At 42.3% G+C, this 19,564-nt stretch overlaps 2 protein-coding genes across 3 annotated transcripts in view; one reads left to right on the forward strand and one right to left on the reverse strand.

Moving 5' to 3' along the window:
* STXBP5L (syntaxin binding protein 5L) overlaps positions 1-6,947 on the forward strand; it is an 86,074-nt gene extending 79,127 nt beyond the window's left edge. For both annotated transcript variants that reach the window (XM_060763389.2, XM_060763390.2), the window contains 3 exons: positions 467-578; positions 4,359-4,579; positions 6,316-6,947. In XM_060763389.2, the coding sequence (XP_060619372.2) occupies positions 467-578; positions 4,359-4,579; positions 6,316-6,357 (375 nt within the window). In that variant the 3' untranslated portion in view covers positions 6,358-6,947. The remainder of the gene's footprint in view (positions 1-466; positions 579-4,358; positions 4,580-6,315) is intronic.
* The window catches only part of POLQ (DNA polymerase theta), a 69,991-nt gene continuing 57,159 nt past the window's right edge, over positions 6,733-19,564 (reverse strand). The window contains exons 24-30 of the mRNA XM_060763391.2: positions 19,309-19,421; positions 17,551-17,735; positions 15,844-15,955; positions 12,866-12,990; positions 11,247-11,400; positions 10,952-11,067; positions 6,733-9,586 (exon numbers count right to left, since the gene is read on the reverse strand). Of these exons, the coding sequence (XP_060619374.2) occupies positions 9,473-9,586; positions 10,952-11,067; positions 11,247-11,400; positions 12,866-12,990; positions 15,844-15,955; positions 17,551-17,735; positions 19,309-19,421 (919 nt within the window). The 3' untranslated portion in view covers positions 6,733-9,472. The remainder of the gene's footprint in view (positions 9,587-10,951; positions 11,068-11,246; positions 11,401-12,865; positions 12,991-15,843; positions 15,956-17,550; positions 17,736-19,308; positions 19,422-19,564) is intronic.

Here is a 19,564-nt window from a genome sequence, read left to right on the forward strand (position 1 = left end):
GGCAGGTGAACCAGACTCCTCAGGTCGGTCACCATTTGAGCATTATTAGACTGAGTCTTTTATAGGAATATTCTGTTGATGTCATCCCAAAGTTGTAAATTAATGATAGACATCTTCCATCCTGGTTTCATCCCAGTTTCCTGGCCAGATGTTGATCTTCTTGGTTGGTGTTGACAAACACAAGGCTTTTGTTGACTTCCTTCTTAACATAAGGATGGTTGCAAACATTTCCTTTATCACTTCCCCGTACTCTTCAGATCTCATTATGAGATTTTAATCACAAAGCATCAAGCAAAGCATCAAGCAGGTAGTTAGTCATTGCAGGTCTTAATATTATACAAAAAATTAAAAAAAATAAAAGAGTGAACCCATTCCATTCTGCATACAAGAATGGTAAACTTAGTCAGCATACATATCTTGTATTGTTTTCCTGAATGTAATTTTGTTTCTCTTTGTTGTGGCGCAGGACATGCTTGGGGAGTTGTTCACTCCTGTCGAAACCCCCGAGGCACAATATAGAGGGTTTCTGAAGGGACTGTTTGGTGGGACTGGTGGGACCCTCGACAGAGAAGAGCTGTGTAAGTTCATCTTTCATGCTCACATTACAGATACAAAGAAGATAAAGATGAGACAAAGTAGCACGTGAGGAGAGGGAGGGCTATCTCTAAATCTAAAAGGAGATTAATGCTCATAAGAACGTAATAACATCTATTAAACAATCATAGCTGTTCTCCTTACCCAATCAAGTGTTTGATTGATAATATGGAAAGTATGGATGGACCTTGTTGTGGTGAGGGGGCTTGCGTGTTCCAATAAACCTGTGGGCACAACGACTGGGAGTCGTGGGGGAGGTTCCAGAACAAGCACAGTCCAAAGACCCAAAGACCTCAATGGCGGAGCAGGCGGAGGATAACATGGTACATGTTACAACGGCTGTGAAGGCAGAAGAAGGCTGCAACAGATTTAGAAGCCACGGTCATCTTGGTAAACTATGCCACCCGAGGAACCTCACTCTGTGAAGACTGTGTGTTGATCAGTGTGCAGTGACCTCCACACATTAAAAAAAAATCATGCACAGGCGTCTTCCAAGGGGAAAAAAAAAACAAAAGTCCCATGGCGATCAGCGAGTGGTGAAGGGGACAGGACTGTGAAATCTGGAAGTCCCTAGTCACAGACTGGCACATGGGCGGTGGGTACGGACTCAGTCATTCTACCTCAAGGTCCGAGGCATTTGAGTAGTTCGACAGCTGTATCCATGACTAAGCAGCCCTTTTGAGGATCCACTCTGCGCACCCCACACGGGGAAGGGGCTAGAAAGTGCCCTAAACATAGTCTGCCTCTCTTATCCCTGACTGGACCGCCACGTCCAGTGGTGTCACCACCCTGCAGCCAAAAAAAAAATGGAGCTCCAATGTGGCTGAAGAGGTTCTCTCAAATCCCGCAACAACAAACCAGGGATGAACTCGCAGCACTGCCTAGTTTGGAAGAAGTCAGCAATGCCATCAGCCAACAAAAAAATAACAAAACCAGCAGACCTGATGGGATCCCTGCTAAAATCTTTAAAGAGGGAGGACCTGAGCTGACACAACAACTCCACCAGCTCATAGAAAAAGTGAGGGTGATCGAGAAAATCCCTGCAGATTTCAAGGATGCCACCATCATCACCCTCTTCAAAAAAGGGGAAAGAACAGACTGCGGAAACTATTGAGGTATCTCCCTTCTAAACTCCACTGGGAAAATCCTCACAAGAATCCTTGCAAACCGCCTTCTACCCCTCTCAGAAGACACCCCCCCCCCAATCCCAGAACGGCTTTCGCCCCTCCAAAGGAACAGTGGACGTGATCTTCACTGCACGACAGCTCCAAGAAAATGCAGGGAACAAAATCAACCTCTGTACAAGGCATTCATTGACCTTGCAAAGGCATTCAACACAGTGAATCGCAGCGCTCTCTGGATCATCCTCCAAAAAATCGGGTGCCCTAACAATTTGTGAACACCCTTCGGCTCCTCCATGATGACATGATGGCAGCAGTCTTGGACAACAATGGCTCCCAAAGTGACCCATTTAAGGTGGAATCAGGTGTCAAACAGGGATGTGTTATTGCCCCAACTTTATTCTCCATTGAAAGTATTGATGAAATATACAATTTAAATGATTCCATATTTGACACCATTAGAAATTGTTGCATAATGCTCTGAGATGGAAATCCTGGATGGGCAGGAAAAGGAAAGGGCCTTCCTTGCATTGGTTGCACAAAGGTAATACACACATGAATTCAAACTGAAGGGCAAGCTGGTGTCTGTTTTCTGGCTTCTCATGTTGATCTCCTCTCTCTATCTTAGTTTTCCTTAGGAGTTGGAGAGTTGAATGTGAAAAAATACCCTTTAGGAGTATTCCAGAGCTCTGCTGGTGGAATACTCCTATGGAGAATTCCAAATTACTGGGTTGTTGTAGGTTTCTTTGGGCTATATGGCCATGTTCTAGAGGCATTCTCTCCTGATATTTCGCCTCATCTGTGGCAAGTATCCTCAGAGTTTGTGAGATGATAATTCCAAATTCCCCATCGTGGTCCCTGTGAATCTTTGCTTCACAAGATTCAATCTGGGACATAATAATTAAAAAAGAAAAGAAACTAATAAAGATATTATACCGAAAACTACTGGAAAGAGACACAAAAACCAAATTAATAAAAGATAATATGATAAAATGGGCAGTGGATTTTGGTCACAATATATTGTTTAAGGAATGGGAAAAAGTATGGAGGAAAAAACCAAAATATTCCAAATCGACTAATGTAACTGAAAATTGGCAAAAAATGTTCTATCGTTGGTATCTTGCCCCCCAAAAATTGGCAAAATTTTATAAAGGCGCAAGTAACAGTTGCTGGAAATGCGGAGACCAATTAGTCACCTATTACCACGTATGGTGGCAATGCAAAAAAGTAAAGAGCTTCCGGAAAGAGATACATTCACATACACAAAGAATTTTGCAGACTAAATTCGAGTTGAAACCAGAGTATTACCTACTACATCTATTAGATTTTGATCCAGGGCTAAATACTGATAAGTTACTGTATTACTTGTCAGCCGCAGCAAGGAATATTCTAGCTAGAAAATGGAAATCTAAAGAACTCCCTACATTCGAATCTTGGATTCTGAAAATTAGGGAATATATGGAAATGGACGACTTGGCGAATATGGTTTATGAAAAAAGTAACAAGAGAAGGATCGACTGACAACCACTGAAGAAATATTTAGAGGAAAGGAAAAACATTCAGATATAACAACAGTGAATGTGTTTTATATATATATATATATATATATATATATATATATATATATAAAGGTAAAGTTAGTCCCCTGACATTAAGTCCAGTCATGTCTGACTCTGGGGTGTGGTGCTCATCTCCATTTCTAAGCCAAAGAGCCAGCGTTGTCTGTAGACACCTCCAAGGTCATGTGGCCGGCATGACTGCATGGAGCACCGTTACCTTCCCGCCGGAGCGGTACCTATTGATCTACTCACATTTGCATGTTTTCGAACTGCTAAGTTGGCAGAAGCTAGGGCTGACAGCGGAAGCTCACGCCGCTCCCCGGAATCGAACCTGCGACCTTTCGATCAACAAGCTCAGCAGCTCAGTGCTTTAACCCACTGCACCACCGGGGGCTCCATATATATATATATATATATATATATATATATATATATATATATTGTTACAAAGAAACTAGAAAGCAAGAATTTTGTTTGCTTTCTTTTTTTACCCTGTGGACTCTACTGGAAGTCAATCATATGTTTAACATGTCATCCCACCTCACTCCCCTCCCTTATTTCCCTCCCTTACCTCCCTTACCTTCCATCCCCTATCCCCCCAATTGTACTTTCCTTTATCCCTCCCTTCGTACTGTATGTCATAATTACTGAAAATCTGTATAATAAACATGATTTATTAAAATCGCACATATGGTATTTCCTGCGCCTGCGCAGACAGTTTGGAATCTTCTAGAAAACTTATTAGACACTTTTAGGTGGTAGCCCCGCCCACACTCCCCTTGAGAGTATATATAGCCAGTGGGAGGGGCTACTGCCTCAGATCCTTTCATCCGCCGCCATTGCCATATAATTTCCAGTTCCTTTTGGTGAGAGAATGTGAAATCACACTGTGCTGTCTATATTGAAGAGATATCTGGGTGGGAAATCTTTCTAGATATCATCTCTATAATACCTCAATTTCCAACATTGTTATGTTGGGCGAGTGGGGAGAGAACTTAGAGTCAGAACTTAGAGTCAGAACGTAGTCAGTGCACTACAAAGTACAAGAAAATACTTCCCATTTCATTCTACTTTCCAATTACAGTTGGTGAGGCTACAGCGGGAAAAGCATCTCGCAGTCTCGCTCAGCATATCCCTGGATCAGGTGGCGTTGAAGGAATGAAAGGAGCTGCAGGGGGCGTTATCGGAGACCTGGCTCGTGCACGTCTTGCTCTCGATGAAAGGGGGCAGAAGCTGGGAGAACTAGATGAGAAGACAGCAAGAATGATGACGAGTGCAGAAGCTTTCTCCAAACATGCACATGAGGTGGGTGTTAGCTCCAGACAAGGAACAGAACAATAGGCAGAACTTAGAGTCAGTTGACTGGGTCACAATACCAGACAGAGTTGAAGGTCTAGAAACAGTAGAAACTGTACAAGGTGGAGGAGATGGAGGTTAATACAGAGAGACTGAACATCAATAATGTTTTTAACTTACTGTTTTATTTACTGTTTTAAATTGTTGTTATATCTGCTATAATTGTTTTGTATGTTGTGGCATTGAATTGTTATTTATTTATCGTGTCAGCAGCAACCATACCATTGTATTACATTTCTAACAGAACAAAACAAACAAGCAGATAAAAAAACACAAATTTTGCAAACTTGGTAGTTGATTAAATGTCCTTTGACCAGTATCTGGCCACTTGGAGTGCCTCTGGTGTTGACGCAAGGAGGTCCTCCATTGTGCATGTGGCAGGGCTCAGGTTGCATTACAGCAGGTGGCCTGTGGTTTGCTCTTCTCTGCACTCGCATGTTGTGAATTCAACTTTGTAGCCCCATTTCTTAAGGCCCGTCGCAAACTCTGTTCCTGCGGGAGAAAACCTTGCTAGCAAGTCCCTGACGTCATGAGCCTGCGCCTCTCGCCCCGCCCCTTTCTCCGCCCCTTTCTCTTTGCCAGCGTGGTTTTTCCTTTGCTAGGGCAGCATTGCCCGCATTTTCTCTCAGTTGAATTCTGCCAACTGAGAGAAAATGCGGGCAATGCTGCCCTAGCAAAGGAAAAACCACGCTGGCAAAGAGAAAGGGGCGGAGAAAGGGGCGGGGCGAGAGGCGGAGTCTCGTGACGTCAGGGACATGCTAGCAAGGTTTTCTCCCGCAGGAACAGAGTTTGCGACGGGCCTAAGATTGGCTCTGCATCTCGTGGTGTCAGAGCGCAGTCTGTTCAGCGCCTTCCAAGTTGCCCAGTCTTCTGTGTGCCCAGGAGGGAGTCTCTCATCTGGTATCACCCACGGATTGAGGTGCTGGGTTTGAGCCTGCCACTTTTGGACTCTCGCTTGCTGGGGTGTTCCAGCGAGTGTCTCTGTAGATCTTAGAAAACTATTTCTTGATTTAAGTCGTTGACGTGCTGGCTGATACCCAAACAAGGGATGAGCTTGTGAAAGGACTCTGCCTTGGTCCTTTCACTATTGGTTGCTACTTCCCGGCGGATGTCAGGTGGTGCAATTTCTCCAGTGGTGTAGGGCGCAGACACCCCGTGATAATGCAGCATGTCTCATTAAGAGCCACATCCACTGTTTTAGTGTGGTGAGATGTGTTCCACACTGGGCATGCGTACTCAGCAGCAGAGTAGCATAGTGCAAGGGCAGATGTCTTCACTGTGTCTGATTGTGATCCCCAGGTTGTGCCAGTCAACTTGCGTATGATATTGTTTCTAGCGCCCACTTTTTACTTGATGTTCAGGCAGTGCTTCTTGTAGGTCAGAGCACGGTCCAGAGTGACTCCCAGGTTGAGAAGGGCAGGCTAGAAATGTTGGAAATAAATAAATAAATAAATAAATAATGTGGTGTAGGCAGACACCGTTGAGAAGAATAGTGCCAATAAGTAGAAGTAAAGGAGGTATCAAAGAAGATCTGGACTAGCTCTACTTTCAATATGAGGAAACCAAAAATACTGTAAGTAAGGTATTCTCTGTAGTGTTGTTTTAACTTATCTACCAGTGCTGAAGACCTACTTAGAAAAGTTAATTTCATTAGGAGACCAGTGTTCTGTTATTTTTTCCTGCAGGTAATGGTGAAATACAAGGACAAGAAATGGTATCAGTTTTGATTCTTAAGCATGAAGCTGCACCTCAGAGTATGAGGACTGGAAGGAGAAAGAGGTCTTATTCTCAAAAATCAGGCCCAGGACAGAAGGAATTTTCTCCTTTGGAAGACTTTTCCTCTTTCGGGACAACAGGTGATCAAGCTAGGTTTCCAGACATCAAAATGTGGTGGTTCTTTATGAGTTAATTTACAATGAATCTTTTCCAATGAACTGTCATTGTCAACAGGAATTGTCACTGGCATTAGGGATGAACTCCGAGGAGGATCTCTCCTGGTTTAAAACATAGTGTACAAACTAGATTGTCAATGCATTTAAACCGAACAAAACTTTGCATGACTAATTGACTTCTTATATGACAAAGACAAAAGCAAAGCATGCTGTGATTGAGGGAAAGGGATTTATTTTCAAGGTCCACAGAGAATAAAAGAACAACAGGAGAAATATGTTTTAAAAACAGGTTGGTACATCTCAAGCATGTTGCCTTCAACAAATGAGCTGCGTTTCTCACATTTGACATTCCTTTCTGTAGACAATCTTAGTTTTAAAACACTCATGCATTTCATTGGTAGAAAAATAAAAGAACATTAAAATTCTATGGCTAAATTGTGATGCTTTGTTCTTGAGCGAGATAGCCAAAGGTCAGGTGGCTCCAGGTGGGAGCCCTTTAGTTTCTACTCGAGACATTTTCCAGCCAAAGGCAAAGTCAAGAGTCGCAGAAGCAAGGCCAACATCATCACAAGATAGGGAAGGAGGGTGTGGGGCGTAACATTGCACATAACTGAATACGTAATGCCACACCACGTATGTAGTTTTCTGTCGCCACTTTAATACCTGGGACGTACTCTGTTTCTGTCCTGTTACAAGTGCCTTTCTTCTTGACTCAGTGAGGGGAAAAATACTGTAATTTCCTTTCTAAATCCCTTTACCGCCTTGAACTGCTGCAGTTTCCTTTTTAAATTGACTGGGGCTTTCTTGTGAGCTTTGTGCTTTATATCACATGCTTGAGACACTCCGGTAAGCAACGAAGTAACAAAGTTTATTTATAGCTTCTGGTTCCAATGCTTTATGGTTACATATGTGTTTTGTTACAGTCTCGAGTCTTACATTCAGTATCATTCACTCAGTTGACTTTTCTTATGAAACCTTCACTATCTCACATCAACAAATATGTTACTTTCTTCATATACCCTTGGCTGAACTATTTTCTGACTTAGGCCACACTGACGCCTTCTTATTTGCTCTCAGATGAGGATGAGGATGCCACTTGCCTCCTTTTTTTGGCCCTTCCCACTCAGAAATTTGTCACAACCTCAACATAAAGCTGTGGAAACCAATACTTTAAGAATGTATTTATTTATTTATTTACTTATTTTATTTCCTGCATTTATAACCCGCCCTTCTCACCCCTGAAGGGGGACTCAGGGTGGCCTCACAGCAAGCACAATCGGTGCTTTCACATTAACATTCAACAAATACAATTAAAACAGTTAATTAAAAAGCAATTAATTAAACATGCCAATTAAAATCCAAAGCCGGGTTTGGGTCAATTTATGGTCGCCAGTTGCTTAAATCTTCTTCTCGCTTGCTATTCAATTGTCGAAGGCTTGGTCCCATAGCCAAGTCTTGAGTTTCCTTCTGAAAGACAGGAGGGAGGTAGCCAATCTGATATCCCTGGTGAGAGAATTCCACAGGCGAGGGACCACTGTTGAGAAGACCCTGTCCCTCGTTCCCACCAATCGCGTTTGCGATGGCGGTGGGATCGAGAGCAAAGCCTCTCCAGATAATCTTAGACTTCGTTTTGGTTCATAACAGGAGATACGTTCGGATAGGTAAACTGGGCCAGAACCATTTAGGGCTCTGACAAGAAGCTCTGATATAGGTGGTGGTGAGTGGTGAGGCACAGGAAAAGCAGCTGGCATTCCCTTCTTTAACAGGGGGTCTGAAGGGCAGGCCCTTTCTACTCTCTGATGTTTGACCTACTAGCAGAACCCCCCCACCCCCCCCAGCTATATTAAGCAGGTTTCATGTAAGCAGTGAAAAAATGGAGCCATGACTGGGAAATGAATACCTGAGGTTAAAAATGGCTCCCTCACCCCTCACAAGCCCTACTGCCCAACATGTGTTTAACTAGAACACTGAACCTATAGCACACAGATGTATGTATCATTTACTTGATGTGGATTCATCTTTGATGCTCAAAGTGATAATTTAAAATATACAGCTTGATTAGATCCTCCATTCCTCAAGACAGCACTTTTCAAAGCAAATGCAGAAGTAAAATGTGACATATACTTTTATTATATACAAAGTAGTGAATTAAATTATCTTCTGACAATTCATAAAGCAAACAAATTCATTGGTTAAAAAGACAGCAGCAAATCCAACTCAGAGTTGGATTTTATTTTCTTAAAGCAAGTAAAGAGGCACTATAGACATAAAAACTTGCAGAGACTTTCAGTCCAGCATTACAAAGGCTACAATCCTGTACGGTTCTGCATGGCCCAGTACTTTTGTATGTGGAGCTAAGGCTATCCCTGATGGCCTACAAAGCCCTCCCGTCTCATAACATGGCCATCCCTTGTGGGATAGGAAATGGGCAGGATCAGGGAAACATCTATAGTCATGTATGAAATAATTATATCAGTGCTGAGAACTGCTTGGGTCCTCTGGAAGTCAGGGGCTTTGGTGTCACAGAGAGAAGAAGGCAACACCATCCTCTGCAAGGGAAAGTCACACGTGCATATGCTACTACCAGGAGGCCAACCAGTGAGACCCAGCCCACCACATCCTACAACAGGTAAGGAGAACCAACAGTGGCTACTCATGTACTGAATATTCCACTGTGTCAGTGGTATAACAAGATGAGTCCTATTCCATGTATTGCTATGTAATATATTCAGATACACACATTGTAACATTTCCCAAAGAGAAACACAATCATGATATGTCAGAAATAGGGCATCTATCGTAATATACAGAAGCCTTTTAGAGGTTAAGATTCAGTTGAGAAATAAACTGTAGTATCGGCATTTTAAAATGTTTCCAGTTGTACAGGTACCGAATCTGGTGGCAAAGTCATGAATTTTTTCCATAGCACAAATGTCTGTGTCCTGTTCATTCACAAGTCCAGCTCTTGCAGGTCTCCCCAGCTTGACCCAACTTTGACTTTCACTGAGAGTTTGACAGAAAGTTTCACAGCATGTTCCATTTCGTGTTTAACAATCTGCGCTACCTGCAAATGTGGAAGAACCAGTGTCAGAACAACAACAACAACAATAATAATGGGTTGTTGTAGGTTTTTTCGGGCTATATAGCCGTGGTCTAAAGCAGGGGTCCTCAAACTAAGGTCTGGGGGCCAGATATGGCCCTCCAAGGTCATTTACCCGGCCCTCACTCAGGGTCAACCTAAGTCTGAAACAACTTGAAAGCACATAACAATAACAACAATCCTATCTCATCAGTCAAAAGCAGGCTCACACTTTCCATTGAAATACTAATAAGTTTATATATTGTTAAAATTGTTCTTAATTTTACAAGGTCATTTACCCGGCCCTCACTCAGGGTCAACTTAAGTCTGAAATTACTTGAAAGCACACAACAACAACAACAACGAAAACAATCCTCAGCCAAAAACAGGCCTACACTTCCCATTGAAATACTAATAAGTTTAAATTTGTTAAAATTGTTCTTAATTTTAATTATTGTATTTTTAAGTGTTTTTTGCACTACAAATAAGATATGTGCAGTGTCCATATGAATTCATTCAAAAAAAATTTCAAATTATAATCTGGCCCTCCAACTGTTTGAGGGACTGTGACCTGGCCCTTTGTTTAAAAAATTTGAGGAACCCTTCTCTAGAGGCATTCTCTCTAGAGGAGAGAATGCCTCTAGACCAGTGGTTCTCAACCTTCTAAATGCCGTGACCCCTTTATATAGTTCCTCATGTTGTGATGACCCCCAACCCTAAAATTATTTTTGTGGAACAATGGCTTCAAACTACAAGAGAGGAGATTCCATCTGAACATGAGGAAGAAATTCCTGACTGCAAGAGCCGTTCAGCAGTGGAACTCTCTGCCGGGAGTGTGGTGGAGGCTCCTTCTTTGGAGGCTTTTAAACAGAGGCTGGATGGCCATCTGTCAGGGGTGCTTTGAATGCAATATTCCTGCTTCTAGGCAGGGGGTTGGACTGGATGGCCCATGAGGTCTCTTCCAACTCTATCATTCTATGAAAGTAGTTCACAATAATAATTTTAAATCTCCAGCACATAAATATAAAAATAGAATTAAGCACACAAATGGGTCAAAAGCACTTAAAACAGTGAAAACACAGCACCCTTCTTGGCAGGGGGTTGGACTGGATGGCCCATGGGGTCTCTTCCAACTCTAGGATTCTATGAATCTAAAGTAAGAATGGGAGAACTGCATCTAAACACATTGACATGCATCTAAACACACCAGGATGCTGTGGATTTCAGTGCCCCAACAAGTCCAAACAGCTGGTATCTTCCCTTTGTAGCTTTGCTACAGGAAACATTGGCGAACAAAAACACACACTACTTATAATTTAAATTTATTTCAGGAAAACTGCATTTTCCTACCTGGATCATGCTGTCCTCTGCAACCTCGTAAAGAAGTTCATCGTGGAGCTGCAGTATGAAGAACCCCCCATGCCTGGGATACGTCATTTGCCTCTTTTCTGCCCTTACTGATTTTCCTACAAAAGAGTAGAATAAGCAGTACATCTTTCAACCCATCACAAAAGGCTCAAATAGACACAGAGGGGCTTTACTGTCACACAAAAAAGGATATAGTGGGCCAGATTGCATTTGGCACATGTATTTGGATTTGGAACATTTGCTGCCAAATGTAAAGCTAGATAGGGAAAATACATACCTGACCATTTCTTTTGGGTAGAGTTGCCCAAGTGTTCAAAGGATTTCACTGCTGAAGGTAAAGCTTCCAGCTGTTTCTGAATATTCACTGTGGCTGTTTTGACAATATCTGCTGCTGATCCCTGAACCACAGTGTTCACGGCCTGTCTCTCTGCCTGAAGGTTACCACAAACACAGACAAGAAAGAGTACAGACTAATTGGTTGCCAAGCAGTGGCACTATCATGTTTTTATATTATTTTGCTCCAGGATTTAGGAAATTCCTCCACTTTCTGAAAGTACCCTTCAATATTTGAGTGCAGGGAAATCATAGCTGTATAGAGAAGGCTGAGAGGAGATATGATAGCCATGTATAAATATGTGAGAGGAAGCCACAGGGAGGAGGGAGCAAGCTTGTTTTCTGCTTCCTTGGAGACTAGGACGCGGAACAATGGCTTCAAACTACAAGAGAGGAGATTCCATCTGAACATTAGGAAGAACTTCCTGACTGTGAGAGCCGTTCAGCAGTGGAACTCTCTGCCCCGGAGTGTGGTGGAGGCTCCTTCTTTGGAGGCTTTCAAGCAGAGGCTGGATGGCCATCTGTCAGGGGTGATTTGAATGCAATATTCCTGCTTCTTGGCAGGGGGTTGGACTGGATGGCCCATGAGGTCTCTTCCAACTCTTTGATTCTATGATTCTAACTGGGTTGTTGTAGGTTTTTCCGGGCTATATGGCCATGTTCTGGAGGCAATTTTTCTCCTGACGTTTCACCTGCATCTATGGCAAGCATCCTCAGAGGTAGTGAGGTCAAAAGTTATCTAAGTAGGCAATGTATCTGTATATGTGTATGCATATATGTGTGTATCTTTGTGTGTGCATGTGTATATGTGTATGTATGTGTATCTGTGGGCATGTGTATATGTATATGTGTGTGTGTGTGTGTTATGAATGAGTATGTGTGAAAGGAGTGTCAGGGGTGATTTGAATGCAATATTCCTGCTTCTTGGCAGGGGGTTCGACTGGATGGCCCATGAGGTCTCTTCCAACTCTTTGATTCTATGATTCTATGACCAAGGCAGTGACATCTCTGGCTCATCCCCTGTTTGGGTATCAGCCAGCACCTCAACGACTTAAATCAAGAAATAGTTTTCTAAGATCTACAGAGACAATCTCTGGAACAACCCAGCAAGCGAGAGTCCAAAAGTGGCAGGCTCAAACCCAGAACCTCAATCAATGACTGATACCAAATGAGAGGCACACAGAAGACTGGGCGACTTGGAAGGCACTGAAGATGCACCACGAGATGCAGAGCCAACCTCAAGAAATGGGGCTACAAAGTGGAATCCATGACATGCGAGTGTGGAGAAGAGCAAACCACAGACCACCTGCTGAAATGCAACCTGAGCCCTGCTACATGCACAATGGAGGACCTTCTTGTGGCAACACCAGAAGCACTCCAAGTAGCCAGCTACTGGTCAAAGGACATTTAATCAACTAACTTGCAAACTCTGTGTCTTTTGTATGTTTGTTTTGTTAAAAATGTAATACAAATGTCTGGTTGCTCCTGACACGATAAATAAAATCTCAGGGTGTTTCTCTCCACCTATATTTTAGGAGTTTAACAAAATGGACCCCAACATACCTGTGCCTTCTTGTAAGGGTTTGACTCTCTAATTGTCGGCAGGTACCTACGCCGCCCCATGATGGTCTGCACAAATCCATCTTGACTGCATTTCTTTACTGTCTCTCTCAGGAATTTTTGAATCCCTATAAAACATGTGAAGTTGCAAAATTGCCAAATCATATTTTTCAAACAAATATGAGCTTGTAATTGTGGTTCTTTAAATGTGACCTCACACACATTGATCGCCCTGTGCCTGCACAGAAATGTCTGGAAACTTCTAAAGCTACATTTTCGGTGTATTCCCGCCCCTACACACATATAAACAATTTATTCCCAATGAAATCCTATTCCAAGAGTGCCATTTGGGAACCTGGAGACGTGAGGTTTCCCTGCTTATAGGGCTGTGAATGGGAGGGTGAGGTTATCATCAAACCACAATTCTAGAAGCTTCCAAAGATCTCCACACAAGTACCAAATATGTGAGCCACAGATGTGTGCGTAACAGAGATCACAAAGAAGAACCATGATTGTTACATGCATTTATTTATATTTCATATTGGACATTTGACCATTACCAGATTATATATCACATTCTCTTAGGTTATGTCAAATGGAAACAAACTGGGTGAGCTTGGGCAAATCACAGACTCATAGCCTCAGAGGAAGGCAAGGAAAAACCCTCTCTGAACAAATTTTATCAAGAAAACCCAATGACGGATTATTCTACGATTGCTGTAAGTCAGAGAGATCTTGAAGACACACAACAACAACAACCGCAATGAACCCAGGAGGTTGCTATATTTTTATCCAGAGGACAACAAATCAAACTAATGTAACATTCTCTCAAGATTAAGGCAGAGCAATTCCTGAGGGAACCATTACAAATAATACAGACACTAGAACAAATCACCTCGTAATGAATCTCTCTTGAATAAAAATATGAGTTACATACACTTTATTTCTAATGAGAAGAGAGACTGTATGTCGCCTATCTTTTGAAATTTTAACGATATGTGGTATAGAATTGCGAAGAGTTTTGTTTCTAGTACCCAAGTTTGAAAGTTGCTTCAACCAATAACTGCACAATTGTCCTATGAAATGATGATTTATAAAATACAGGTATGTCCTTTGACTCCCTCCCAATCTACCCTTTCACACATTATCAGCAGACTGAAAGCCAAAACCAAGGTTACAACAACATCTATTATAGAACTCCAGTATGCTGACGGCAACGTCGTCTGTGCGCATTCAGAAGAAGATCTACAAACCACTCTAAACACCTTTGCAGAAGTATATGAGAAGCTCGGCCTGTCATTGAACATTGAAAAAACCAAAGTGCTCTTCCAGCAGACACCAGCCAACCCCTCTCCAATGCCAGTGATACAGCTTAATGGTGTAACATTAGAAAATGTTGTTTATATAAAAAAGAAAGGAAAAAAAAATGTTGATCATTTCCGCTACCTTGGCAGCCACCTCTCCACCAAAGTCAACATCGACACCGAAATACAACACCGCCTGAGCTCTGTGAGCACAGTATTTTTCCGAATGAAGCAGGGAGTGTTTGAGGACCGGGACATCTGTAGGGATGTCCCGGTCCTCAAAGGTGCTTGTTTATAAAGCTATTGTCCTCCTAACCCTGCTATATGCCTGTGAGACGTGGACTGTCTACAGACGTCACATGCAACTCCTGGAACGATTCCATCAGTGCTGCCTCCGGAAAATCCTGCAAATCTCTTGGGAAGACAGGCGGACAAACATCGGCGTGCTGGAAGAAGCAAAGACCACCAGCATTGAAGCGATGGTCCTCCGGCATCAACTCCACTGGACCGGCCACGTAGTCCAGATGCCCGACCACCGTCTCCCAAAGCAGTTGCTCTACTCCGAAATCAAGAACGGAAACGGAATGTTGGAGGACAGGAAAAGAGATTTAAAGATGGGCTCAAAGCCAACCTTAAAAACTCTGGCATAGACACTGAGAACTGGGAAGCCCTGGCCCTTGAGCACTCCAGCTGGAGGTCAGTTGTGACCAGCAGTGCTGCAGAATTTGAAGAGGCACGAATGGGGGGTGAAAGGGAGAAGTGTGCCAAGAGGAAGGCATGTCAAGCCAACCCTGGCTGAGACAGCCTTCCACCTGGAAACCAATGCCCTCACTGCGGAAGAAGATGCAGAGCAAGAATAGGGCTCCACAGCCACATACGGACCCACAAGAATACTGGAAGACAATCCTCCTCGGAAAACGAGGGATCGCCTAAGTAAAAGTAAGTAAGTCTCTCTAGTAGGATTTTTTTAGCAGCAGCACCAAGAAGATGGTGAAGAAGGAATGTAGTCGCAGTAGGGTGTCTTCAGTAAACAATAAACTACAACTTGAGCAGGGAAAGAACGGAGTCCTATTCCAGCCAGCCCGACCCCAGCTGCCTGTGCTTGCATACAACAGGCAAGGTAAGCAGCAGCTGTCCAGAATCCATTACTGAATGTGTATAAACAGCAAAACACAGAGAAAGAGGGACAGGAGATACGCCTGTCTGGCCAACAACCCCCCAGCATGTCCTCTGGTGTCAAATTTTCTGTTAAAGGCATAATGTCCAAGAAACTATTTACTTCGTTAATTGAGGTATACCTGTATCTAATTTTCAAGCACTGAAAGCACATTCTAATACATCTGTGCCTTTGTTCAGTTATAATGAAATTATCTTACTGATTGCAACCACCCAGTTTCAAGGTTTAAATATGTCGAGTCAAAACAGCCCCGTATGTTTGTTTCCTTTAATTTTGTCCTTGAGATAAGAGACAAAGGAACAAATATAGACACTGATGTTCTCATCACTCCTAAATAATTAGTTCTCGAAGATTTGCCTCACATTTGGATTTTGTTTTAAATGCACAACACAAGGATTGTGAAGGCGCATATGGGGTCTTAGCTAACTGACAATATAAAATTTAATTAAACCACTGAAATGTGGGGAAAGTGCCATGACATCAATAGTAATTATTTTTACCTGGATATCTTGATTTGAAAGATTCAATGTAGGAGGAAGCATCTTTTTCATCAACTCCCATCTGTTCTCCTAAGGATTTAGCTCCTATTCCATAAATCATCCCATAGCAAATCTAGCAGAACAAGGACATGGTAATTTATTATACTGAATATGGTTCAAAGACAGTTTTAAAAAATTATTGTTAATTCTTCCTGGCTGTGGTGAGCTTTCATCCAAATCATGAAATATATGTAGAAGTAGGTGCATCCTAGATCTGGAACATTTGAGAGTTTTAACAGAAGCCTGGTATTTAACCTCACCACACTCTACATGCAAAGACTGTATGTGAATATGCGGGAAGAACACAAAGCAGGTGCCTTGTGGAATTCAGATCCTTCTCCCCAAATTCCTATGATACTATGTAACACCATTTTTGTTCCTGGGTTATAAATGTCATTTCCTATTTCGTTCTATTCTAAAAACATGGGAAAAGGTTATTAAACTGCAAAAACTTTGTTTTTCTAGGACATCCCTGCAGCTCATTTTGCTCTAGTTTTTCAACGAAGATCTCAAAGTCTCAACCAATTCAACATATGTAGTTGTAGGTTTTTTCGAGCTATATGGCCATGGTCTAGAGGCATTCTCTCCTGACGTTTCGCCTGCATCTATGGCAATCATCCTCAGAGGTAGTGAGGTCTGTTGAAACTAGGAAAAAGGGTTTATATATCTGTGGAGTGACCAGGGTGGGACAAAGAACTCTTGTTTGTTGGAGCTAGGTGTGAATGTTTCAACTGACCACCTTGATTAGCATTTGATGGCCTGGCAGTTGTTTGGTGTGGCCTGTTAGTGCCTGGGGCAATCTTTTGTTGAGAGGTGTTAAGATGTGCCTGGTTGTTTCCTCTCTGTTGTTTTGCTGTTGTAATTTTAGAGTTTTTTAGTACTAGTAGCCAGATTTTGTTCATTTTCATGGTTTCTTCCTTTCTGTTGAAATTGTCCACATGTTTGTGGATTTCAATGGCTTCTCTGTGTAGTCTGACATGGTGGTTGTGAGAGTGGTCCAGCATTTCAAAGAAGGAACCTCCACCACACTCCGGGGCAGAGAGTTCCACTGCTCAATGGCTCTCACAGTCAGGAAGTTCTTCCTAATGTTCAGATGGAATCTCCTCTTTTGTAGTTTGAAGCCATTGTTCCGCGTCCTAGTCTCCAAGGAAGCAGAAAACAAGCTTGCTCCCTCCTCCCTGTGGCTTTCTCTCACATGGCTATCATATCTCCTCTCGGCCTTCTCTTCTTCAGGCTAAACATGCCGTGGCTTCAAACTACAAGAGAGGAGATTCCATCTGAACATTAGGAAGAACTTCCTGACTGTGAGAGCCGTTCAGCAGTGGAACTCTCTGCCCCGGAGTGTGGTGGAGGCTCCTTCTTTGGAAGCTTTTAAACAGAGGCTGGATGGCCATCTGTCAGGGGTGCTTTGAATGCAATATTCCTGCTTCTTGGCAGGGGGTTGGACTGGTTGGCCCATGAGGTCTCTTCCAACTCTAGGATTCTATGAAAGTTGTTCATGATAATAATTTTAAATCTCCAGCACATAAATATAAAAATAGAAATAAGCACACAAATGGGTCAACAGCACTTAAAACAGTGAAAACACAGCACCCTCCTGGCTTGCTTTTAACAACTTATTTCAAAGCCTGCCTGGATAAAAAGGTTTTAGCCTGCCGCTGGAAGGACCTGCTTAGCTTGTTGCCTTAAATCATTTCCAACGGCTTCAGGGGCCACCATCTTCCACTCGGCTGCAATGCTTCTGAATACATCAGCACCTTCATTCAAGGCCTGGAGAAGCCGGCGATCACAACATAAATGAGCAAGGATCCTCAGTTCAAGTTGGGAGTAGTCAGCAGCCAAGATCAAACCACCTACAACCAATAACACAGTATTGTATTATTGTGAAATCCACAGTAAGTTAATACTTTGGTCTTTTAACAATGTCTCATCTATCGGATTAAATGCAACGCATCAGGATGACAAACTGCACACAATCTAAAAACATTGGACAGTGAATGATGCCAAGGGCCCTTTCTGCTACAAAACTTTGTAATTCTAGTCCTCGGAAATTCAAATATGTTGCATGCAAGGGCTAGAAACTGTGGAAAAGGGAAAATAGAAGGTAGCATTTCATGAAGCTGAAATTCCACAGATTTTATTTATTTACTAGCCATCTCCTGACACACGTTGCTGTGGCCCAGTTTGGTGATCTGGAAAATAAAGTAATGAGAAAGTGTTGGTTTTTAATATATGTAATTCCTTTATGCTTGTGGGTAAACACAGTATTTCTTGCTGTTTCTTTGTCAGTGTTGATGTGGAGATTTTTTTGTTTGCCTACTCTGGAACATGCAACATATAACTGTCCTTCTTTAGGGGTCCCTTTCAAATCTATGATACTATATCTCTCTGGGTGTGAATCATATATACATATATCTATGGCTGGAAGGCTCTTTGTCAGGAGGGCTTTGATTACATTTTCTTGCCCTGCTGAAGGGAGTTGGACTGGAAGGCCTTAAGTATTTTCTGTTGGTCATGGGGGTTCTGTGTGGGAAATTTCTGTCGTTATGGTTCAGAATGCTCTTTGATTGTAGGCGAACTATAAATCCCAGTAACTACAACTCCCAAATGTCAATGGCTATTTTCCCCAAACTCCATCTGTGTTCATATTTGGGCATATGGAATATTCGTGCCAATTTGGTCCAGATCCATCATTGTTTGAGTCCACAGTGCTCTCTGGATGTAGGTGAACTACAACTCCCAAACTCAAGATCAATGCCCTCCAAACCCTTCTAGTGTTTTCTGTTGGTCATAGGAGTCCAGTGTGCCACGTCTGGTTCAATTCCATCATTGGTGGGGTTCAGGGTGCTATTTGAGTGTAGGTGAACTATAAATCCTAGCAACTACAGCTCCCAAATAACAAAATCAATTTTTGAGTGATGGTCACTTCTTGGGTTAGTAGGTGTCTTGTGGCCAAATTTGGCGTCCCGTGGTTTTTGAGTTATGTTAATCCTAAAAACGAACATTATATTTTTTTATTTATATAGATTAATTTGCCATACTTATATCCCTCCCTCCTCAACCCCGAAGGGGACTCAGAGCGGCGCACATAGAGGCACAACTCATTGCCACACATTACATACAATACATATCCAGCAAATATATATATACATTAAAACATCTACTAAAAACATATCAACATTAAAATTATTAAAATCACATAATCCAATATCATAGTCTATTTTATTCATTTAACTCCAAATCCCAGGTTCTCGTGTCGAAATGTAAGAATTTTGCTGGCATAATTCTGTATAGCCCTCCCCTCCTTTAGCTGTGAAATACTTTTGGGTTTTTTTGCTTTCCATACACACACTGTCCAAAGGATACACCTTCCAACAATATTTCTATGGTAAGTGACACTAACAAAACAATTCTTAAAGGCGGTACCTGGAAATGGTACAAAGGCATGTCTCATGCTAACCGCAAATGGAATTTTTATACTGGTTAATCTTTCTGCGAGACTCTTTGGCTCAGACGGCAGCGCAGAATGCCTTCGATTTCTGTGAAATAAAATACAAAATTATCCATTCAATTCATTTTTACATCCATGAATCCAGAGATAATATCTGTATGCAATATCTTCCTATTCACTACAGTTTAGAATAGGGGTCCCTAAACTGAGGCCCACGGGATGGATGTGGCC

The sequence above is a fragment of the Anolis sagrei genome, chromosome 2 (genome assembly GCF_037176765.1).
Source record: "Anolis sagrei isolate rAnoSag1 chromosome 2, rAnoSag1.mat, whole genome shotgun sequence".
In the NCBI taxonomy this organism is placed as follows: domain Eukaryota; kingdom Metazoa; phylum Chordata; class Lepidosauria; order Squamata; family Dactyloidae; genus Anolis; species Anolis sagrei.